The sequence below is a fragment of the Bombina bombina genome, chromosome 11 (genome assembly GCF_027579735.1).
Source record: "Bombina bombina isolate aBomBom1 chromosome 11, aBomBom1.pri, whole genome shotgun sequence".
Taxonomy (NCBI): Eukaryota; Metazoa; Chordata; class Amphibia; order Anura; family Bombinatoridae; genus Bombina; species Bombina bombina.
In genome coordinates this window covers 127,748,469-127,773,981 of record NC_069509.1, presented here as the reverse complement: position 1 = coordinate 127,773,981, position 25,513 = coordinate 127,748,469, and the positions used below count along the sequence as shown (strand labels likewise).

The 25,513-nt window shown below is 41.3% G+C and overlaps 1 protein-coding gene across 1 annotated transcript in view; it reads right to left on the bottom strand.

The window, feature by feature from the left end:
- The window catches only part of IFT140 (intraflagellar transport 140), a 519,705-nt gene that overhangs the window by 106,550 nt on the left and 387,642 nt on the right, over window positions 1–25,513 (bottom strand). The window contains exon 18 of the mRNA XM_053694547.1: window positions 3,511–3,688. Coding sequence (XP_053550522.1) covers window positions 3,511–3,688 — 178 coding nt within the window. The remainder of the gene's footprint in view (window positions 1–3,510; window positions 3,689–25,513) is intronic.

Here is a 25,513-nt window from a genome sequence, read left to right as displayed (position 1 = left end):
ATATGCAGATATGCATCCTGTAAATCTATTGTGGACATATAATGCCCTTGCTGAACAAAAGGCAGAATAGTCCTTATAGTTACCATTTTGAATGTTGGTATCCTTACATAACGATTCAATATTTTTAAATCCAGAACTGGTCTGAAGGAATTCTCCTTCTTTGGTACAATGAATAGATTGGAGTAAAACCCCAGACCCTGTTCCAGAACTGGAACTGGCACAATTACTCCAGCCAACTCTAGATCTGAAACACATTTCAGAAATGCTTGAGCCTTCACTGGATTTATTGGAATGCGAGAAAGAAAAAATCTTCTTGCAGGAGGCCTTACCTTGAAACCTATTCTGTACCCTTGTGAAACAATGTTCTGAATCCAAAGACTGTGAATCGAATTGATCCAAATTTCTTTGAAAAATCGTAATCTGCCCCCTACCAGCTGTGCTGGAATGAGGGCCGCACCTTCATGTGGACTTGGGAGCTGGCTTTTGCTTTCTAAAAGGCTTGGATTTATTCCAGACTGGAGATGGTTTCCAAACAGAAACTGTTCCTTTAGGGGAAGGATCAGACTTCTGTTCCTTATTCTGACGAAAGGAACGAAAACGATTAGCAGCCCTATATTTACCTTTAGATTTTTTATCCTGAGGTAAAAAAGTTCCTTTCCCCCCAGTAACAGTTGAAATAATAGAATCCAACTGGGAACCAAACAATTTATTACCTTGGAAAGAAAGGGAAAGCAAAGTTGACTTAGAAGACATATCTGCATTCCAAGTTTTAAGCCATAAAGCTCTTCTAGCTAAAATAGCTAAAGACATATACCTGACATCAACTCTAATGATATCAAAGATGGCATCACAAATAAAGTTATTAGCATGTTGAAGAAGTTTAACAATGCTATGAGTATTATGATCTGATACTTGTTGTGCCAAAGCCTCCAACCAAAAAGTGGAAGCTGCCGCAACATCAGCCAAAGAAATAGCAGGCCTAAGAAGATTACCTGAACATAAATAAGCTTTCCTTAGAAAGGAATCAATTTTCCTATCTAAAGGATCCTTAAAGGAAGTACTATCTGCCGTAGGAATAGTAGTACGTTTAGCGAGAGTAGAGATAGCCCCATCAACTTTAGGGATTTTGTCCCAAAACTCTAATCTGTCAGATGGCACAGGATACAATTTCTTAAACCTTTTAGAAGGAGTAAATGAATTACCCAGATTATTCCATTCCCTAGAAATTACTTCAGAAATAGCATCAGGGACAGGAAAAAACTTCCGGAATAACTGTAGGAGGTTTAAAAACCGAATTCAAACGCTTAGTAGATTTAGTATCAAGAGGACTAGATTCCTCCATCTCTAATGCGATTAAAACTTCTTTAAGTAAAGAACGAATAAATTCCATTTTAAATAAATATGAAGATTTATCAGTGTCAATATCTGAGACAGAACCCTCTGAACCAGAAAAATCATCATCAGAAACAGACAAATCAGAATGATGATGTTCATTTAAAAATTCATCTGAAAAATGTGAAGTTTTAAAAGACCTTTTATGTTTACTGGAAGGAGGAATAACAGACATAGCCTTCCTAATAGATTTAGAAACAAAATCTCTTATATTAACAGGAACATCCTGAGTATTAGATGTTGATGGAACAGCAACAGGTAATGGTATATTACTAATGGAAATACTATCTGCATTAGCAAGCTTATCATGACATTCATCACAAACTACAGCCGGAGGGACAGATACCACAAGTTTACAGCAGATACACTTAACTTTGGTGGAACCAGCATCAGGCAGCGTTTTTCCAGAAGTAGCTTCTGATCCAGGGTCAATCTGAGACATCTTGCAATATGTAAGAGAAAAAACAACATATAAAGCAAAATCTATCAAATTCCTTAAAAGGCAGTTTCAGGAATGGGAAAAAATGCCAATGAACAAGCCTCTAGCAACCAGAAGCAAATGAAAAATGAGACTTAAATAATGTGAGAAAAAAGGTGGAGACAAAAATGACGCCCACATTTTTTGGCGCCAAAAAAGCCGCCCACATTATTGGCGCCCAAATGCTCTTGGCGCCAAGAATGACGCCACATCCGGTGACGCCGACATTTTTGACGCAAAAACGTCAAAAAAATGACGCAAACACGAACAACTTCCGGCGACAAGTATGACGCCGGAAATGACAAAGAAATTTTTTGCGCCAAAAAAGTCCGCGCCAAGAATGACGCAATAAAATGAAGCATTTTCAGCCCCCGCGAGCCTAACAGCCCACAGGGAAAAAAAGTCAATTTTTAAGGTAAGAAAAAATGTCTTAATTCAAATGCATTATCCCAAATAATGAAACTGACTGTCTGAAATAAGGAATATTGATCATCCTGAATCAAGGCAAATAAATGTTTAAACACATATATTTAGAACTTTATATAAAAGTGCCCAACCATAGCTTAGAGTGTCACAAAAAATAAGACTTACTTACCCCAGGACACTCATCTACATGTAGTAGAAAGCCAAACCAGTACTGAAACGAGAATCAGTAGAGGTAATGGTATATAAGAGTATATCGTCGATCTGAAAAGGGAGGTAGGAGATGAATCTCTACGACCGATAACAGAGAACCTATGAAATAGATCCCGTAGAAGGAGACCATTGAATTCAAATAGGCAATACTCTCTTCACATCCCTCTGACATTCACTGCACACTGAGAGGAAAACCGGGCTCCAGCCTGCTGCGAAGCGCATATCAACGTAGAATCTAGCACAAACTTACTTCACCACCTCCATGGGAGGCAAAGTTTGTAAAACTGATTTGTGGGTGTGGTGAGGGGTGTATTTATAGGCATTTTGAGGTTTGGGAAACTTTGCCCCTCCTGGTAGGAATGTATATCCCATACGTCACTAGCTCATGGACTCTTGCTAATTACATGAAAGAAATTAAATATATTGCAGACCTCATACTACATGGACACAGGACAGATTTGCTCTCAGTTTCAGTTGCACAGACATCTGAGACATAACCCTCTCCCTTATACTTTATAATAAAAATACAAATATTTTACATACATTAGAATGTGTGTGTGTGTAGCTGTCCTAAATAGTGTAGTCCTTAAAAGTGTGTTTCCAGTAGCATCATTCTCTCCTTTGAAAAAGAAAATAATCGCCCCAATTTACTCCCATAAATTATTTGCTGCTCAAGCTACCAGAACTTTTTCTTCACACCATTTTCCTCTCTCTTTCCACTTTTTCCTATTCAACCAGTGGATTTAAACACTGTGTGGCCCTGAGTGGCTACAAATTTATCCTATCCTTGTTGCCAATGTTTGCGGACCAGTGAAGGGAACCCTGTCTCAAATTGTGCCCTGGGTCCCAGTGCTTTCTAGTTTTGTCTATGCTCAGAGGTTACTTTAACTATGTAGAGAAATAAAGAACCAAGAACATATGATTTCCGACAAAAACATCTCAACTACTATTCATGAAGACTTCCTGGATCCCTATTTCTCCACTTGATTATATTATTTACTCACCAACATGCCGAGCTGAATGGCAAGCATGGCTACCCTGGCTTCTGTCTCTGGCTCTTTCTCTGCTTCTCTCAGGGCTAGGGCACCGCGGGCATGACCCATCTTCCCCAGGCACACCTTGGCCACATCAAGTCGCCGTGTCTTCACACACATGCGGGCCATGTTCTCCCATACCCCTTCACTGGGAAGATTAGAAAAGAAACAACTCATATTATTTAATGTTAAATAATTATTGCATGATTATACACCAATTTTAAAGAAACTAGTACATAGAAACTCAAAATAATATTGTGCCATAGTGCATTGAAAGGACATAAAATATATATAAAATGAACAGAATTTAAAAATATAAATCTTTTCCCTTAATCCTTGTAAAAATACCCACATTACCAATCCTCTCCAATGCTCAATTACTCCAAAACCAGTGCTTAACTGACTGAGAGGGCAGGATAATGTGCCTGAGGCCGCAATTACTTTATCACAAAGTAAATAATAACACATGGTTATATGCTTTTAAGTGAAAGGGGACGATTTATCAAGAAGCGGATGCTGCTCATTCCGCGCAAGCCTTCTGGCTTGCCAGAAACAGGAGTTAAGGAGCAGTGCTGCTCCTTAACTCGTCCACCACCACTGCAATCATCCCGATCAGATATGATTGGGATGATTGACACCCAGTGCGAGCGGCTGATTGGCCGCGAATGTGCAGAGGGTGGCATTGCACAAACATTTCACTAGAAATGCTTGTGCAATGATAAATGCCGACAGCATATGAAGTCGGCATTTAGCGATGTTGGGCGGACATGATTCACTACAGCGGATCATGTCCGCACGACATTTGATAAATCGGCCCCCAAGTCTCTACTTCATGCTGTAGTACCAAAACATATTCAATTATGGATTTTTTTTCTTTACATCTTATTAGTATACAGCTAGCTCTCTTTTTGGACTGCATTTTGCTCCCTGATTGGTACTATTTTTTTCCCCTGGGAGGCATAGACAATAGAGCCAATAAAAAATTGTGCCACCCAAAAGTATGATCATTAGTATTCCCAGGTTGTTTGTTGTTATTGCATAGCAATTCAGTGTTGCCTTATGGCAACAGACTGGAGATTTCCCCAACCCAATGATTATCAGCAAGAGATTTAGTATAAAGCATCCATAAAGATCTTATACATCAGTTTATTATCAATACAGTAAAAGCTAGTGCTTTTCAGTCCTAAAGAGACAGAAACATAGGTTTTGACGGCAGATAAGAACCCTACAAGTCTGCCCAAAATATCCTAAAAGTGTAAACTTGCTTCGTTTGTAGGATATGTTAAAAAAAAGTACAATAATCACTTAGTGAATAAATATGTGACAATAAAAAGTGATAAACTAAATAATACACAAATAAAAAATGACAATAGTAATATATAAGGATATGGGTGGTTAATAGGAGTCCTCCTCAATTCCAGTGTTTGAAGTGATTCAAGTGGTTTCTTGCCTCAAAAAGAAAATAAGAAAAATATGGTGCAATACAATTTGGTTAAAAGAGATATTATCTTCACATTAGTAGTACCACCAAGGGGTTATTCACACTTTCTTGAGCCCACCAGGCTTTAGGTACAGACGCACACCCGGTTTTATACTGCCAGGTAATCAGTATATACCAATCGCAAACCGCTTTCAGGTAAAAAACAGAATTTATGTTTACCTGATAAATTACTTTCTCCAACGGTGTGTCCGGTCCACGGCGTCATCCTTACTTGTGGGATATTCTCTTCCCCAACAGGAAATGGCAAAGAGCCCAGCAAAGCTGGTCACATGATCCCTCCTAGGCTCCGCCTACCCCAGTCATTCGACCGACGTAAAGGAGGAATATTTGCATAGGAGAAACCATATGATACCGTGGTGACTGTAGTTAAAGAAAATAAATTATCAGACCTGATTAAAAAACCAGGGCGGGCCGTGGACCGGACACACCGTTGGAGAAAGTAATTTATCAGGTAAACATAAATTCTGTTTTCTCCAACATAGGTGTGTCCGGTCCACGGCGTCATCCTTACTTGTGGGAACCAATACCAAAGCTTTAGGACACGGATGAAGGGAGGGAGCAAATCAGGTCACCTAAATGGAAGGCACCACGGTTTGCAAAACCTTTCTCCCAAAAATAGCCTCAGAAGAAGCAAAAGTATCAAACTTGTAAAATTTGGTAAAAGTGTGCAGTGAAGACCAAGTCGCTGCCCTACATATCTGATCAACAGAAGCCTCGTTCTTGAAGGCCCATGTGGAAGCCACAGCCCTAGTGGAATGAGCTGTGATTCTTTCAGGAGGCTGCCGTCCGGCAGTCTCATAAGCCAATCTGATGATGCTTTTAATCCAAAAAGAGAGAGAGGTAGAAGTTGCTTTTTGACCTCTCCTTTTACCAGAATAAACAACAAACAAGGAAGATGTTTGTCTAAAATCCTTTGTAGCATCTAAATAGAATTTTAGAGCGCGAACAACATCCAAATTGTGCAACAAACGTTCCTTCTTTGAAACTGGATTCGGACACAAAGAAGGCACGACTATCTCCTGGTTAATGTTTTTGTTAGAAACAACTTTCGGAAGAAAACCAGGTTTAGTACGTAAAACCACCTTATCTGCATGGAAAACCAGATAAGGAGGAGAACACTGCAGAGCAGATAATTCTGAAACTCTTCTAGCAGAAGAAATTGCAACCAAAAACAAAACTTTCCAAGATAATAACTTAATATCAACGGAATGCAAGGGTTCAAACGGAACCCCCTGAAGAACTGAAAGAACTAAGTTGAGACTCCAAGGAGGAGTCAAAGGTTTGTAAACAGGCTTGATTCTAACCAGAGCCTGAACAAAGGCTTGAACATCTGGCACAGCTGCCAGCTTTTTGTGAAGTAACACAGACAAGGCAGAAATCTGTCCCTTCAAGGAACTTGCCGATAATCCTTTCTCCAATCCTTCTTGAAGAAAGGATAGAATCTTAGGAATCTTTACCTTGTTCCAAGGGAATCCTTTAGATTCACACCAACAGATATATTTTTTCCATATTTTGTGGTAAATTTTTCTAGTTACAGGCTTTCTGGCCTGAACAAGAGTATCAATAACAGAATCTGAGAACCCTCGTTTTGATAAGATCAAGCGTTCAATCTCCAAGCAGTCAGCTGGAGTGAGACCAGATTCGGATGTTCGAACGGACCTTGAACAAGAAGGTCTCGTCTCAAAGGTAGCTTCCATGGTGGAGCCGATGACATATTCACCAGATCTGCATACCAAGTCCTGCGTGGCCACGCAGGAGCTATCAAGATCACCGACGCCCTCTCCTGATTGATCCTGGCTACCAGCCTGGGGATGAGAGGAAACGGCGGGAATACATAAGCTAGTTTGAAGGTCCAAGGTGCTACTAGTGCATCTACTAGAGTCGCCTTGGGATCCCTGGATCTGGACCCGTAGCAAGGAACCTTGAAGTTCTGACGAGAGGCCATCAGATCCATGTCTGGAATGCCCCACAATTGAGTAATTTGGGCAAAGATTTCCGGATGGAGTTCCCACTCCCCCGGATGTAATGTCTGACGACTCAGAAAATCCGCTTCCCAATTTTCCACTCCTGGAATGTGGATTGCAGACAGGTGGCAGGAGTGAGTCTCCGCCCATTGAATGATTTTGGTCACTTCTTCCATCGCCAGGGAACTCCTTGTTCCCCCCTGATGGTTGATGTACGCAACAGTCGTCATGTTGTCTGATTGAAACCGTATGAACTTGGCCTTTGCTAGCTGAGGCCAAGCCTTGAGAGCATTGAATATCGCTCTCCACGGATTCTGTCCATAATCTCCTCATAAGGAGGAGAATCACTATCGATCGCCTTTTCTAGCTCATCGAACCAGAAACACGCGGCTGTAGTGACAGGGACAATGCATGAAATTGGTTGTAGAAGGTAACCTTGCTGAACAAACATCTTTTTAAGCAAACCTTCTAATTTTTTATCCATAGGATCTTTGAAAGCACAACTATCTTCTATGGGTATAGTGGTGCGTTTGTTTAAAGTAGAAACCGCCCCCTCGACCTTGGGGACTGTCTGCCATAAGTCCTTTCTGGGGTCGACCATGGGAAACAATTTTTTAAATATGGGGGGAGGGACGAAAGGTATACCGGGCCTTTCCCATTCTTTATTTACAATGTCCGCCACCCGCTTGGGTATAGGAAAAGCTTCTGGGGGCCCCGGGACCTCTAGGAACTTGTCCATTTTACATAGTTTCTCTGGGATGATCAAATTCTCACAATCATCCAGAGTGGATAACACCTCCTTAAGCAGAGCGCGGAGATGTTCCAACTTAAATTTAAATGTAATCACATCGGGTTCAGCTTGTTGAGAAATTTTCCCTGAATCTGAAATTTCTCCCTCAGACAAAACCTCCCTGGCCCCCTCAGACTGGTGTAGGGGCATATCAGAACCATTATCATCAGCGTCCTCATGCTCTTCAGTATCTAAAACAGAGCAGTCGCGCTTACGCTGATAAGTGGGCATTTTGGCTAAAATGTTTTTCATAGAATTATCCATTACAGCCGTTAATTGTTGCATAGTAAGGAGTATTGGCGCGCTAGATGTACTAGGGGCCTCCTGAGTGGGCAAGACTGGTGTAGACGAAGGAGGGAATGATGCAGTACCATGCTTACTCCCCTCACTTGAGGAATCATCTTGGGCATCATTTTCAGTGTCACATAAATCACATCTATTTAAATGAGAAGGAACCTTGGCTTCCCCACATTCAGAACACAGTCTATCTGGTAGTTCAGACATGTTAAACAGGCATAAACTTGATAACAAAGTACAAAAAACGTTTTAAAATAAAACCGTTACTGTCACTTTAAATTTTAAACTGAACACACTTTATTACTACAATTGCGAAAAAGTATGAAGGAATTGTTCAAAATTCACCAAAATTTCACTAAAAAACTCTAAGCCATCTCCGTGGAGATGTTGCCTGTACAACGGCAAAGAGAATGACTGGGGTAGGCGGAGCCTAGGAGGGATCATGTGACCAGCTTTGCTGGGCTCTTTGCCATTTCCTGTTGGGGAAGAGAATATCCCACAAGTAAGGATGACGCCGTGGACCGGACACACCTATGTTGGAGAAAGTAATTTATTAAAATACATAAAATCGTTAAAAGCCACAAATATATACGTCTAAATGTACAGTCACTCGGGTATCAAACCACTAGCAGAGCTTTAAGTGGGAAAGATAACTTATCCTTTGCTTGGGTGGAATGAAATAGCATGCCACACCGGCTTAGCTAGCTCCCCCTTGGGAAGTAGTAATCTCTTGATACCTGTCCTGGCGACCTTGCTTGTAAACAGCGTATAGTGGCGTTCAGTTAAAGTCCCTGATGTACGTTTCACCGTAAGCGTACAGCTATTTCAAAGGACAGTTGGATGGTGTGCGTCTGATTCCCTGGAGTTGAAATAGGGTGAAAAGTCCTCCTATTGATCCTGATTGCTGATGTCATACTTTTGGGATTGGTTATCATTTCACTAATCCGGAGTTATATCCTCCATCTTTAAAAAGGGCAAAATCCTAATTGGTTCAGTTCCCATATGTAAATAGTTACTTTCAGCAAACAAAATTATTATTGCTTTTTTCTATGATGTCATTTTATTATTATTATTCTTTATTTATAAAGCGCCAACAGATTCCGCAGCGCTGTTCATAGGTAACAAAGATAAAAAGACAGTACAATATGAGACACCAGACAAAATTTAACAAACAAATACAGGGGGAATTGGGAGCCCTGTTCCCGTGGGAATTTACAATCTAAATGGGTAGGAGGGTGAGAAACAGGAGGTGGGGACTGCAAAGGTGGGAATGATGTTAGTGTGAAGTTAGATGAGGGCAACTATTAGGCAAGTGGAATTCATTTGTTACTGATTTGGTGATAGGCTTCCCTGAACAAGAAGGTCTTTAGGGAGCGTTTAAAGGAGGAGAGGTTGGGGGAAAGTCTGACAGCTCGAGGAAGTGCGTTCCAGAGGGTTGGTGCCGCACGAGAGAAGTCCTGTAGTCTAGCATGAGAGGAGGTGATGGTAGAAGAAGCAAGGAGTAGATCATTGTTGGATCTCAGGGGACGGGCTGGAGTATATTTGTTGATGAGTGAGGACAGGTATGGGGGGGCTGCATTGGTAAGGGCTTTGTAGGTCAGAGTGAGAATTTTGAATTTAATTCTGCTGTGAATGGGGAGCCAGTGAAGGGACTCACAGAGGGGTGCGGTGGATACAGAGTGTCGGGAGAGGTGGATTAGCCTAGCAGAGGCATTTAGGATGGATTGAAGGGGGCAGAGGTGGGAGAGAGGAAGGCCAGTTAGTAGGTTGTTACAGTAGTCAAGCCGGGAAATTACTAGGGAATGGATTAGCTGTTTAGTAGTTTCAGCACTCAGTGTAACTTATAGGCAGCGGACTTGGGGTGATGGGGAGATAGTGGTGTCACCGACAGTGATAGTAAAGTTAGAAACTGGAGTAGAATTAGTTGGGGGAATTAGAAGAAGCTCAGTCTTGGGCATGTTGATTTTTAAGTGGTGAGAGGCCATCCAGGAAGAAATACCAGATAAGCAGTCGCTGATGTGGGAAAGGACAGAAGGAGAGAGTGCAGGGGTGGATAGGGAGATCTGAGTATCATCAGCATAGAGGTGATAGTTGAAGCCATAGCTACTGATAAGTTTACCCAGTGAGGAAGTATAAATAGAGAAGAGTAGAGGGCCTAGAACAGAGCCTTGAGGTACTCCAACAGACAGAGGCAATGGAGAGGATGAGTCGCCAGCAAATGAGACAGAAAAGGACCTATTAGAGAGATAAGAGTGGATCCAGGAGAGGGTAATGTCACAGAGCCCAAGGGAGCTGAGAGTCTGTAGGAGGAGGGGATGGTCAACAGTGTCAAAGGCAGCAGACAGATCAAGTAAGATAAGTATAGAATAGTGGCCATTGTTTTTAGCAGAAAGAAGATCGTTAGTAACCTTGGTGAGGGCAGTCTCAGGTGAGTGTTGTGGACGGAAGCCAGATTGCAGGGGGTCAAGCAATGAGTTGGAGGATAGGAAGTGTGTTAGGTGATCGAAAACTAGTTTTTCCAGGACTTTAGAAGCTAGCGGAAGTAGTGATATGGGGCGGTAGTTTGCAGGAGAATTGGGGTCGAGGGAGGGTTTTTTGAGGATGGGGGTGACCTTTGCATGTTTGAAGGATGATGGAAATGAACCAGTAGTAAGGGATCGGTTGAATATGTGAGTAAGAGCGGGGGTGAGGGTAGAGGACAGAGAAGGTATTAGATGTGAAGAGATAGGGTCAAGGGGGGCAGGTAGTGAGGTATGAGGAAGATATTAGGGAACTCACTTCATTCTCAGTGGTTGGGGGGAAGGTACTGAGAGTGTTGGAGGGGGTGACCGGGGGCGGAGATGAAAGGTTGCAGTCTTGTGGTGGGATGTTACTTCTGATGGTAAGTGTTTTGTTGAAAAAACACAATTTATGCTTACCTGATAAATTTATTTCTCTTGTGGTGTATCCAGTCCACGGATCATCCATTACTTGTGGGATATTCTCATTCCCAAGAGGAAGTTGCAAGAGGACACCCAACAGCAGAGCTGTAATATAGCTCCTCCCCTAACTGTCATAGCCAGTCATTCGACCGAAAACAAGCCGAGAAAGGAGGAACCATAGGGTGTAGTGGTTACTGTAGTTTAAATTTAAAAATTACCTGCCTTAAAATGACAGGGCGGGCCGTGGACTGGATACACCACAAGAGAAATAAATTTATCAGGTAAGCATAAATTGTGTTTTCTCTTGTAAGGTGTATCCAGTCCACGGATCATCCATTACTTGTGGGATACCAATACCAAAGCTAAAGTACACGGATGAAGGGAGGGACAAGGCAGGAACTTAAATGGAAGAAACCACTGCCTGTAAAACCTTTCTCCCAAATATAGCCTCCAAAGAAGCAAAAGTATCACATTTGTAAAATTTTGAAAAAGTATGAAGCGAAGACCAAGTCGCCGCCTTGCAAATCTGTTCAACAGAAGCCTCATTTTTAAAGGCCCAAGTGGAAGCCACAGCTCTAGTGGAATGAGCTGTAATCCTTTCAGGAGGCTGCTGTCCAGCAGTCTCATAGGCTAAGTGGATTAAGCTTCTTAGCCAAAAAGAAAAAGAGGTTGCCAAAGCCTTTTGACCTCTCCTCTGTCCAGAGTAGACAACAAACAAAGCAGATGTTTGACGAAAATCTTTAGTAGCTTGTAAGTAAAACTTTAAAGCACGGACCACGTCCAGATTGTGTAACACAAGGATGGAACCACAATCTCTTGATTGATATTCTTGTTAGATACCACCTTAGGTAAGAACCCAGGTTTGGTACGCAGGACTACCTTATCCGTATGAAAAATCAGATAAGGAGAATCACATTGTAAGGCAGATAGCTCAGAGACTCTACGAGCCGAGGAAATAGCTACAAAAAAAAAAAAAAAAAAAGAACTTTCCAAGATAAAAGTTTGATATCTATGGAATGAAGAGGTTCAAACGGAACTCCTTGAAGAACCTTAAGAACCAAGTTTAAGCTCTATGGTGGAGCAACAGGTTTAAACACAGGCTTGATTCTAACTAAAGCCTGACAAAATGCCTGAACATCTGGAACATCTGCCAGACGCTAGTGCAAAAGAATAGACAGAGCAAAAATCTGTCCCTTTAAGAAACTAGCTGACAATCCTTTTTCCAAACCTTCTTGGAGAAAAGATAAAATCCTAGGAATCCTGACCTTACTCCATGAGTAACCCTTGGATTCACCCCAATAAAGATATCTACGCCATACCTTATGGTAAATTTTACCTTATGGTAAATTTTCCTGTATTAAGGTATCAATAACTGACTCGGAGAAGCCACGCTTTGATAAAATCAAGCGTTCAATCTCCAGGCAGTCAGCCTCAGAGAAATTAGATTTGGATGGTTGAAAGGACCCTGAAGTAGAAGGTCCTGTCTCAGAGGCAGAGACCATGGTGGAAAGGATGACATGTCCACTAGATCTGCATACCAGGTCCTGCGTGGCCACGCAGGTGCTATCAGAATCACCAATGCTCTCTCCTGCTTGATCTTGGCAATCAGTCGAGGGAGCAGAGGAAACGGTGGAAACACATAAGTCAGGTTGAAAGACCAGGGCGCTGCTAGAGTATCTATCAGTGTCGCCCCCTGGACCTGGATCCGTAACACGGAAGCTTGGCGTTCTGGCGAGACGCCATGAGATCCAGTTCTGGTTTGCCCCAACGGAGAATCAGTTGTGCAAATACCTCCGGATGGAGTTCCCACTCTCCCGGATGAAAAGTCTGACGACTTAGAAAATCCGCATCCCAGTGCTCTACACCTGGGATATGGATAGCTGATAGGTGGCAAGAGTGAATCTCTGCCCAGTGAATTGTTTTTGAAACTTCTAACATCTCTAGGGAACTTCTTGTTCCCCCTCGATGGTTGATGTAAGCTACAATCGTGATGTTGACCGACTGAAATCTGATGTACCTCAGAGTTGCTAACTGAGGCCAAACCTGAAGAGCCTTGAATATCGCTCTTAGATCCAGAATATTTATTGGAAGGAGAGACTCCGACTGAGTCCACGATCCCTGAGCCTTCAGGGAGTTCCAGACTGCACCCCAACCTAGAAGGCTGGCATTTGTTGTTACAATAGTCCAATCTGGCCTGCGAAGGTCATACCTTTGGACAGATGCACCCGAGATAGCCACCAGGGAAGAGGATCCCTGGTCTCTTGGTCCAGATTCAGTTGAGGGGCCAAATCTGTGTAATCCCGCTCCACTGACTGAGCCTGCATAGTTTCAGCGGTCTGAGATGTAAGCGTGCAAACGGCACTATGTCCATTGCCGCTACCATTAAGCCGATTACTTCCATACACTGAGCCACCAAAGGGCGCGGAATGGAATGAAGAACCCGACAGGAATTTAGAAGCTTTGATAACCTGGACTCTGTCAAGGTAAATTTTCATTTCTACAGAATCTATCAGAGTCCCTAGAAAGGAAACTCTTGTGAGTGGGGATAGAGAACACTTTTCCTCGTTCACTTTCCACCCATGCAAACTCAGAAATGCCAGTACTACGTCCGTATGAGACTTGGCAATTTGGAAGTTTGACGCCTGTATCAGGATGTCGTCTAAATAAGGGGCTACTGCTATGCCCCGCGGCCTTAGGACCGCCAAAAGCGACCCTAGAACCTTTGTAAAGATTCTTGGGGCTGTAGCTAATCCAAAGGGAAGAGCTACAACTGGTAATGCCTGTCTTGAAAGGCAAACCTGAGAAACCGATGATGATCTTTGTGTATCGGAATGTGAAGATAAGCATCCTTTAGATCCACTGTAGTCATATATTGACCCTCCTGGATCAGTGGTAGGATGGTACGAATAGATTCCATCTTGAACGACGGAACTTTGAGGAATTTGTTTAAGATCTTTAGATCCAAAATCGGTCTGAAGGTTCCCTCTTTTTTGGGAACCACAAACAGATTTGAGTAAAAACCCTGTTCCTGTTCCTCCTTTGGAACTGGATGGATCACTCCCATAACTAGGAGGTCTCGTACACAGTGTAAGAATGCCTCTCTCTTTATCTGGTTTGCAGATAATTGTGAAAGGTGAAATCTCCCTTTTGGGGGGGAAGCTTTGAAGTCCAGAAGATATCCCTGGGATATAATTTCCAACACCCAGGGATCCTGAACATCTCTTGCCCACGCCTGGGCGAAGAGTGAAAGTCTGCCCCCTACTAGATCCGTTACCGGATAGGGGTCGTTCCTTCATGCTGTCTTAGAGGCAGCAGCAGGCTTTTTGACCTGCTTACCTTTTTTCCAGGTCTGGTTTGGTCTCCAGACCGTCTTGGATTGAGCAAAAGTTCCCTCTTGTTTATTATTAGAGGAAGTTGATGCCGCACCTGCCTTGAAGTTTCGAAAGGCACGAAAATTAGACTGTTTGGCCCTAGATTTGGACCTGTCCTGAGGAAGGGCACGACCTTTTCCTCCCGTGATATCAGCAATAATCTCCTTCAAACCAGGCCCGAATAGGGTCTGCCCCTTGAAGGGAATGTTAAGTAGCTTAGATTTTAAAGTCACGTCAGCTGACCATGATTTAAGCCATAGCGCTCTGCGCGCCTGTATAGCAAAACCAGAATTCTTAGCCGTTAGTTTATTCAAATGAACAATGGCATCAGAAATAAAATAATTGGCTAGCTTAAGTGCTCTAAGTTTGCCAAGTATGTCATCCAATGGAGTCGCTACCTGTAAAGCCTCTTCCAGAGACTCAAACCAGTACGCCGCAGCAGCAGTGACAGGGGCAATGCATGCAATGGGCTGTAGGATAAAACCTTGTTGAATAAATATTTTCTTAAGGTAACCTTCTAATTTTGTATCCATTGGATCTAAAAAAGCACAACTGTCCTTGACAGGGATAGTAGTACGCTTTGCTAGAGTAGAAACTGCTCCCTCCACCTTAGGGACTGTCTGCCATAAGTCCCGTGTGGTGGCGTCTATTGGAAAACATTTTTCTAAAAATAGGAGGGGAAGAGAACGGCACACCTGGTCTATCCCATTCCTTATTAATAATTTCTGTAAACCTTTTAGGTATTGGAAAAACATCAGTACACACCGGCACTGCAAAGCATTTATCCAGTCTACACAATTTCTCTGGCACTGCAATGGTATCACAGTCATTCAGAGCAGCTAAAACCTCCCTAAGCAACACGCGGAGGTGTTCAAGCTTAAATTTAAATGTAGAAATATTAGAATCAGGTATCTTTCCTGAGTCATTAACATCACCCACTGACTGAAGCTCTCCTTCCTCAGCTTCTGCATATTGTGAGGCAGTATCAGACATGGTTCTTAAAGCGTCAGTATGCTCTGCATTTTGTCTCACCCCAGAGCTATCTCGCTAACCTCTAAGTTCAGGTAGTCTGGCTAATACCGCTGACAGTGTATTATCCATGACTGCCGCCATGTCTTGTAAAGTAAACGCTATGGGCGCCCTAGATGTACTTGGCGCCATTTGAGCGTGAGTCCCTTGGGCGGGAGTCAAAGGGTCTGACACGTGGGGAGAGTTAGTCGGCATAAATTTCCCCTCGTCAGATTCCTCTGGTGATAATTTTTTTAAAAAAGAATATGATCTTTATTACATAAAATGAAATCAGTACATTTGGTACACATTCTAAGAGGGGTTCCACCATGGCTTTTAAACATAATGAACAAGGAGTTTCTTCTATGTCAGACATATTTATACAGACTAGCAATGAGACTAGCAAGCTTGGAAAACACTTTAAATCAAGTTAACAAGCAAATATAAAAAACGGTACTGTGCCTTTAAGAGAAACAAATTTTGTCAGAATATGAAAAACAGTGAAAAAATGCAGTAAATCAAACGAAATTTTTACAGTGTATGTAATAGGCTAGCAGAGCATTGCATCCACTTGCAAATGGATGATTAACCCCTTAGTTCAAAAAACGGATCAAAAAAACGAAATAGACGTTTTTTAACAGTCACAACCAACTGCCACAGCAAGCTGTGGTCCTACCTTCCCCAATAAACGACTTTGGAAAGCCTTTGAGCCCTTTAGAGATGTCCTATAGCATACAGGGGACTCCTGAGGGAAGCTGGATGTCAAAGTTTGTAATTTTAACTGCACCAACTGTAACTTTTATACTATAACAGTGGAAAGACTCAGTAAACTGTTTTCTAGTCAAAATTTAAGCCAGCCATGTGGAAAAAACTAGGCCCCAATAAAGTTTTATCACCAAAGCATATATAAAAACGATTAAACATGCCAGCAAACGTTTTATATTGCAATATCATAAGGGTATTACCCCTGGGAGTAAGCATGATACCAGTCGTTATTAAATCACTGTATTCAGGCTTAACTTACATTAATCCGGTATCAGCAGCATTTTCTAGTGTTTTCCATCTCTAGAAAAAATTATAACTGCACATACCTGATAGCAGAATAAACTGCACGCCATTCTCTCGCTGAAGTTACCTCATCTGTGTAATTCCCTCAGACATATGTGAGAACAGCAATGGATCTTAGTTACAACCTGCTAAGATCATAGAAACCTCAGGCAGATTCTTCTTCTATTTACTGCCTGAGATAAAATAGCACAACTCCGGTACTATTTAAAAATAACAAACTTTTGATTGAAGAAAATAAACTAGCTATATTTAACCACTCTCTCCTACAACGACCTAGCTTGTTGAGAGTTGCAAGAGAATGACTGGCTATGACAGTTAGGGGAGGAGCTATATTACAGCTCTGCTGTTGGGTGTCCTCTTGCAACTTCCTGTTGGGAATGAGAATATCCCACAAGTAATGGATGATCCGTGGACTGGATACACCTTACAAGAGAAAGTAGTCTGCCAAGTCTTGAGCACTAAAGTCAGATGAGGGGGGTGGTGCAGATGGATAGAGGAGAGTGTTGAAAGTGGAGAAGAGACGTTTAGGGTTTGAGGAGTGAGAAGATATGAGAGAAGAGACATAGTTTTGCTTGGCTAAGTGAAGGGCAGAGTAGTAAGAATAAAGAATGAACTTATAGTGTAGGAAATCAGGTTCAGAGCGGGATTTCCTCCAGGCACGTTCAGCAGCACAGGAGCATTTTTGTAGATAGCGTGTTTGCTGAGAGTGCCAGGGCTGGAGCTGACGACGTGGGGTTTTGCGTATTTGTGGAGGAGCAAGGGTGTCGAGTGCAGAGGAGAGAGTATTGTTATAGTGGCTTGTAGCAAGGTCAGGACAGGATACCGTGGAAGTGTGGGGAAGGCGTTTTTGAATAAGGTTAGAAAGTTGGAGAGGATCCACAGTGTGCAGATTTCTACAGGTGCGGAGGCGGGGGATAGAAACAGGTTTAGCCTGTACATTGAGATTATAGGTGAGCAGATGGTGGTCTGAGATGGGAAATGGGCGACAGGTGACATCAGAAGGGGAGCAGAGGTAGGAGAATACCAGATCAAGAGAGTGTCAATCATGGTGAGTAGGGAATAGGGTGGATTGTGAGAGACTAAAGGAGTTTGTGAGTGAGAGAAGTTTAGAGGCAGCAAAGGTAGATGGGTTATCAATGGGGATGTTGAAGTCCCCTAGGATTAGAGCAGGTGTATTTGTAGAGAGAAAGTGAGAAAGCCAGGCAGCAAAGTTGTCGAGGTATTGGGAGGTTGGTCCAGGGGGGCAATAGATAACTGCCACCTTGAGGGAGAGGGAGGAGAAAATGCGGATGCAGTGGACTTCAAAGGAGGAGAAGGAGAGAGATGGATGAGGATGGAGGTGCTGATAGGAGCAGGTGGGGGACAGTAAGATTCCAACACCGCCACCATGTCTCTCACCTGGCCTAGGTGTGTGGCTAAAGTGGAGACCGCTGTGCGTTAGAGCAACAATGGAAGCAGTGTCAGAGGAAGAAAGCCATGTTTCAGTAATTGCTAGAAGATTGAAAGCGTTAGAAACAAACAGGTCGTGAACAGTTGTAAGTTTGTTGCAGACAGAGCGTGCATTCCAGAGGGCACAAGAAAAGAGAGGTGATAAGCGCTGTGGGTTAATGGAGATGAGAGTATTGGGATCGTGTGACCTTGAGTTTGTATTGTGGGGTACTGAGCGAGAGTGTAAGAGTGTGGTGATTGCTGCAGGGCCAGGGTTAGGAGAGATGTCACCAGAAGCAAGCAGTAGTAGCAGTGAGAGTGACAGAAGGTGAGAGTGAGACTTGTAGGAGCGGGTATGACTAGACACAGGAGAGTTAGATGGGGAAGTATTGCTAAGGAAACAGAGTAGTTCATGAGAGGACAGCATAGGGGATGAGAGAAAGGAGGGAGAGATAAGGATAGTGTGGGGATTATTGATTTTATAAGGGCATGCAGTGATTTTTAGTAAGATGGCAGACAGAAAGAGCAGAAAGGACATAGAGAGCATTGTGCAGGTGTATAGTTAGTAAGGATTACCTGTTTGTGGGGTTTGCAGTTTCCCCTCCAGTTTCTGAACTCCAGTTCCTAACTCGGCCACTTATAATTCAGAGACACTTTGAATCTCAGAGCCAAGGTTTCAGAGCCAGGTCTCAGTTGTATATAGTAGTAAAATTAGGGTTGGAATGATTTGATTCAAGGCAGCTGTGTTACAAGTAGACTAGTTAGGTAGACTGGAGTTACACACTTGTAAATTAGATAGGGGGGTAAACAAATGGCTGGGGGATGCACACAGAAATTATACAATGGAGCTGATAACAATTATACAGAACATCGAAGGAAATGCATACTAGTATATTGAAAAAACATTAAAGGGACGTGGGATAACAACCAGGGCAAGAAATGCAGAGAAGGAAATGCATACCAGTAATATCTGTACTTATATGTAGTTAGGAAAAACTTGGAAAAAAAAATAAAAAAATTTTGGAATACTTTCATTTTTCACAGGTTTTGGTATTTTACATTTAAAAATATTCTAAACAAATTTAAATGCTTTATCTTAACATTAAACCTGAACATTAAACCTATATGGAAACATTTCCAACAAATTATACATGAAACCTATATGGAAACCTTTACACTGAATTATACTCAAAGAATATTACTTTGCATTATGTACACCAGGTATATAAGCAACGTTACATATTTTCAATTATACATATAATGTGAAATGTTACAAGTTCTAATACTGTCTAAATAAGTGTAAATCTTTGCCAAATGAATACAAAAAGTTAACATATATTTATTTGAATAGTCTCCAGTACTTTCGCAACTGCTTCAGGCAGAATACTTTCTGTTCTATTCCCATAATGGTTACAATGTTTCGTTTAAGGTGGAATTTGTTTTATTATATTATTTTTTAAGGTGGAATTTTTCTAATTCCCCTAGTCTACCATTAACCTAGTTTACTCTTTTGGAAAATTATTTATCTAGGTTTTCATATATTTAAATAAACAGAATGCAATATATAAATTCTCCATACCAACCTGGTATTAAACGGATAGAGTTATAGTACATCTATGAGAAATGAGGCAGGCACTACTTGTGCCTATGATTAAGCGCCACTAGGGGGCGCGAAACACGCCAGGCCATCTGTCCCTCTGTCTGTCTGTGAGTCTGTATCTTGCTGGAATTTTTTAAGCCTCCGTAATTTTACTTTGGTGGTTTGCAAAATAAAATTTCATTTCATTTTACACCCCGAGTAGTGCCTGCCTCATTTCTCTAAGTGTCCTTTGTTTTGGGATTGATCTCCCCGGCTACGGTACTCCGGTATAGCTCTCACCTCATTGGACGACCTTTTGTTTCCTTATGGTTCCGGTCCCGGATCAGTGCTGCCGCACGCCGTGACTCTGTCTTATAGTACATCTATGCCTTATTTTTTTAGTCTAATATTTATAATCTTTTAAAAAGAGAATCTATCTGGATTATCATATATATTAAATAGATGAGGGGCAATAGTTTAATTCCCCATGAGACATTAATTTTAAACGTAAAGGTGGCAACACATCCTATACTAAACTTTATAACAATCTTCATATTCAAATATAAAACAGTATTATACAATTGCCTTATTTGGAAAGAGGGAAATGAAGTAAAAAATTTAGTTCACTATATAACGATACATTAATCTAAAAAGTGATGTAGCTCAAAGTCTTTGTTCAAACCTTGCGGTACTAAAGTATCCAAAATATAAATCCATTTCATCTCTAATTGTCCTAGGCTTGTAGTCTATCTCCTCCCCTCCAATTCTGGGCAGTTTTCCTAATACCAATAAATTCTAAGTGTTTAGGATCCCTATTGTGGATTCTATCAAAGTGGGCTGATACTGTATGTTTTTTGAAACCTGTTTTCATTTTGTATACATGTTCATTAAATCGGGTTTTTAATAATCGAGTGGTTCTCCCTATGTAGAAAAAATTACATGAACAACGTAACGTATACAACATATTAACTATTGCATGAGATAGTTTCTCTTATATCAAACTTCTTCTCTTCTTTAGATAAAAATTATTTTGTGACTCTTTTAGTTGTCTTTGTGCTCTGACATGCATTACATGATTGGCATTTTACAAACCCATTTGTGCTGTGTGTAACCAATTTAAATCTTTATCTCTAAAAAAGCTTTTAGTTAACTGTTCCTTTATGTTAGGCACTTTTTTTTTTTCAAGATATTCCATCATAGAAAAAAAGCAATAACAATTTTGTTTGCTGAAATGAACTATTTACATATTGGAACTGAACCAATTGGGATTTTGCCCTTTTTAAAGATGGAGAATGTAACTCTGGATTTGTGAAATGATGACCAATCCCAAAAGTATGACATCAGCAATCAGGACCAATAGGAGGACTTTTCACCCTATTTCAACTCCAGGGAATCAGACGCACACCATCCAACTTTCCTTTGAAAAAGCTGTACGCGTACGGTGAAACGTACCTCAGGAACTTTAACTATACGCTGTTTACAAGCAAGGTCGCCAGGACAGGTATCGAGAGATTACTACTTCCCAAGGGGAGCTGGCTAAGCCGGTGCAGCATGCTATTTCATTCCACCCAAGCAAAGGATAAGTTATCTCTCCCACTTAAAGCTTTGCTAGTGGTTTGATACCCGAGTGACTGTACATTTAGACGTATATATTTGTGGCTTTTAACGATTTTATGTATTTTAATAAATTACTTTTTACCTGAAGCAGCGGTTTGCGATTGGTATATACTGGTTACCTGGCAGTATAAAACCGGGTGTGCGCCTGTACCTAGAGCCTGGTAGGCTCAAGAAAGTGTGAATAACCCCTTGGTGGGACTAATAATGTGAAGATAATATTTCTTTTTAACCAAATTGTATTGCACCATATTTTTCTTATTCCACAAGTTCCCGATCATGACACAATATTTAAGACAAGATTTAATAAAAGCAGTTTGTAAAACTAATATCTTGTAGGGGGGGGGGAGACTAGCCGCAACATTACACATTGAAAAGATTTGTACCTGTCCCTCGTCACAGCAACAATTTTTGAGTTAAGCTCCATTGTAATCAGGGGAGCCACATCTATCTGTTAAAGGGACATGAAACCCAAAATGTTTCTTTCATGATTCAGACATAGGGGCCGATTTAACAAATGACGGGCGGACATGATTCGCTAGAGCCCAACAGCATATGCTGTCGGCATTTATCAATGCACAAGGATTTCTGGTGAAATGCTTGTGCAATGCCAACCCCTGAACATCTGCGGCCAATCAGACTCTAGCAGGGGGTGTCAATCAACCCAATCGGATCAGGATGATTGTAGTCCATCACCATGAGTTAAGGAGCAGCAGAGCAAGCAGCATCGGCTGCTTGATAAATCTCCCCCATAATATACAATTTTATTTGACACCTAGATTACGAGTTTTGCGTTAGAAGCTATGCGGTGCTAACGAGCAATTTCAGCTCAGCGCTCACCTACAGACAACGCTGGTATTACAGGTTTTTTTCAACCCGGCGTTAGCCTCTAAAAAGTGAGCGAAGAGCAAAATTTTGCTCCACATCTCACCTCAATACCAGCGCTGCTTACAGTAGCAGTGAGCTGGCTAAACGTGCTCGTGCACGATTTCCCCATAGGAAACAATGGGGCAGAATCAGCTGAAAAAAAACTAACACCTGCAAAAAAGCAGCGTTCAGCTCCTAACGCAGCCCCATTGATTCCTATGGGGACAGAAAATTTATGTCTACACCTAACACCCTAACATGAACCCCGAGTCTAAACACCCCTAATCTTACACTTATTAACCCCTAATCTGCCGTCCCCGAAATCGCCGCCACCTGCATAATATTATTAACCCCTAATCTGCCACTCCGGACACCGCCGCCACCTACATTATAGTTATTAACCCCTAATCTGTCCCCAACGTCGCCGCATAGCTTCTAACGCAAAACTCGTAATCTAAGTGTCATTAATAGTTACATTGTAGCTATCTTAGGATTTATTTTTATTTTACAGGCAAGTTTGTATTTATTTTAACTAGGTACAATAGTTATTAAATAGTTATTAACTATTTAATAACTTCCTAGTTAAAATAAAGACAAATTTACCTGTAAAATAAAACCTAACCTAAATTACAATTACACCTAACACTACACTATAATTAAAATAATTTCCTAAATTAATTACAATTAAATTAAATTAAATAAACTAAAGTACGAAACCCAACCCCCCCACTAAATTACAGAAAAAAAAATAATTACAAGAATTTTAAACTAATTATACCTAATCTAATCCCCCTAATAAAATAAAAAAGCCCCCCAAAATAATAAAAAGTCCTACCCTATACTAAATTACAAATAGCCCTTAAAAGGGCTTTTTGCGGGGGCATTGCCACAAAGTAATCAGCTCTTTTACCTGTAAAAAATAAATAAAATACAATCCCCCCCCCCAACATTAAAACCCACACACCCAACCCTACTCTAAAACCCACCCAATCCCCCCCTTAATAAAACCTAACACTAACCCCTTGAAGATCACCCTACCTTGAGACGTCTTCACCCAGACGGGCACAAGTGGTCCTCCAGAGGGGCAGAAGTCTTCATCTGATCCAGGCAGAAGAGGACCTCCAGACGGGCAGAAGTCTTCATCCAGGCAAGATCTTCTATCTTCATCCATCCGGAACAGGTCCATCTTGAAGCCAGCCGACGCGGAGCATCCTCTTCTTCCGTCGACTCCCGACGAATGAAGGTTCCTTTAAATTACGTCATCCAAGATGGTATCCCTTGAATTCCGATTGGCTCATAGGATTCTATCAGCCAATCGGAATTAAGGTAGGAAAAATCCTATTGGCTGATCCAATCAGCCAATAGAATTGAAGTTCAATCCTATTGGCTGATCCAATCAGCCAATAGGATTGAGCTCGCATTTTATTGGCTGTTCCTACCTTAATTCTGATTGGCTGATAGAATCCTATCAGCCAATCAGGATTCAAGAGACGCCATCTTGGATGACGTCATTTAAAGGAACCTTCATTTGTCGGGAGTCGTCGGAAGAAGAGGATGCTCCGCTTCGGCTGGCTTGAAGATGGACCCGCTCTGCTCCGGATGGATGAAGATAGAAGATGCCGCCTGGATGAAGACTTCTGCCCGTCTGGAGGTCCTCTTCTGCCCGGATCGGATGAAGACTTCTGTCCCTCTGGAGGACCACTTGTGCCCGGCTGGGTGAAAACGTCTCAACGTAGGGTGTTCTTCAAGGGGTTAGTGTTAGGTTTTATTAAGGGGGGATTGGGTGGGTTTTAGAGTAGGGTTGGGTGTGTGGGTGGTGGGTTTTAATGTTGGGGGGGTATTGTATTTTTTTTTTACAGGTAAAAGAGCTGATTACTTTGGGGCAATGCCCCACAAAAGGCCCTTTAAAGGGCCTTTTTGTAATTTAGTGTAGGGTAGGGCTTTTTTTTATTTTGGGAGGCTTTTTTATTTTATTAGGGGGATTAGATTAGGTGTAATTAGTTTAAAATTATTGTAGTTAGTTTATTATTTTCTGTAATTTAGTGGGTTTTTTTTTCGTACTTTAGTTTATTTAATTTAATTGTAGTTAATTTAGGAAATTATTTTAATTATAGTGTAGTGTTAGGTGTAATTGTAATTTAGGTTAGGTTTTATTTTACGGGTAAATTTGTTTTTATTTTAACTAAGAAGTTATTAAATAGTTAATAACTATTTAATAACTATTGTAACTAGTTAAAATAAATACAAAGTTCCCTGTAAAATAAAAATAAACCCTAAGATAGCTACAATGTAACTATTAGTTATATTGTAGCTAGCTTAGTTTTTTTTAATAGGTAAGTATTTAGTTTTAAATAGGAATAATTTATTTAATTGTAGTAATTTTATTTTGTTTTAATTAAATTATATTTAAGTTAGGGGGGTGTTAGGGTTAGACTTAGGTTTAGGGGTTAATACATTTAATATAGTGGCGGCGACGTTGTGGGCGGCAGATTAGGGGTTAATAAATGTAGGTAGGTGACGGCGATGTTAGGGACGGCAGATTAGGGGTTAATAAAATTTAACTAGTGTTTGCGAGGCGGGAGTGCGGCGGTTTAGGGGTTAATATATTTTTTGAAGTGGCGGTGATGTCTGGTTGGCAGATTAGGGGTTAAAAACGTAACTGTTTGCGATGTGGGGGGGGCCCTCGGTTTAGGGGTTAATAGGTAGTTTATGGGTGTTAGTGTACTTTTTAGCACTTTAGTTAAGAGTTTTATGTTACGGCGTTAGCCCATAAAATTCTTAACTACTGACTTTTAAATGCGATAGGAGTCTTGACAGGAGAGGGTGTACCGCTCACTTTCTCCAAGACTCGTAATACCGGCGTTAGGAAAATCCCATTAAAAAGATAGGCTACGCAATTGACGTAAGGGGATTTGCGGTATGCTCGAGTCGCAGAAAAAAAGTGAGCGGTACACCTGTACCTGCCAGACTCGTAATACCAGCGGGCGTTAAAAAGCAGCGTTGGGACCTCTCAACGCTGCTTTTTAAGGCTAATGCAAGACTCGTAATCTAGGCGTAAGTTTCCAATTTACTTCTATAATCAAATTGACTTTATTCATTTGATAACATTTGTTTAAAAAGCATTCCTAGATAGGCTCAGAATCTGCAAAGCATTACTGGGAGCTAGATGCTAATTGGTGGCTGCACATATATGCCTTTTGTGATTGGCTCACCGGATGTGTTTAACAAGCTTCCAGTGCATTGCTGCTCCTTCAACAAAGGATACCAAGAGAATGAATACATTGGTATGTTGTTAAAAAAATTGTGCTCTATTTAAATTATGAAAGAAAATATTTGAGTTCCACGTCCCTTTAACTGTTCACTTTATGGTGCATAGAACATATTCCACTGTGAAGAAAGCTGGCATTACAAAAATATGTTTTCTAAAACCCTATAGAACACAAGGATTAAAAAGAGAGATAAAAACTCCCTCTATAAAACAGTCCAAAAAAAAAGAAAACAAATACCAAGACATTGGTGTGAAATTTCACAAGGGTAACAGAGACTTTATGAATTCCACATGCTG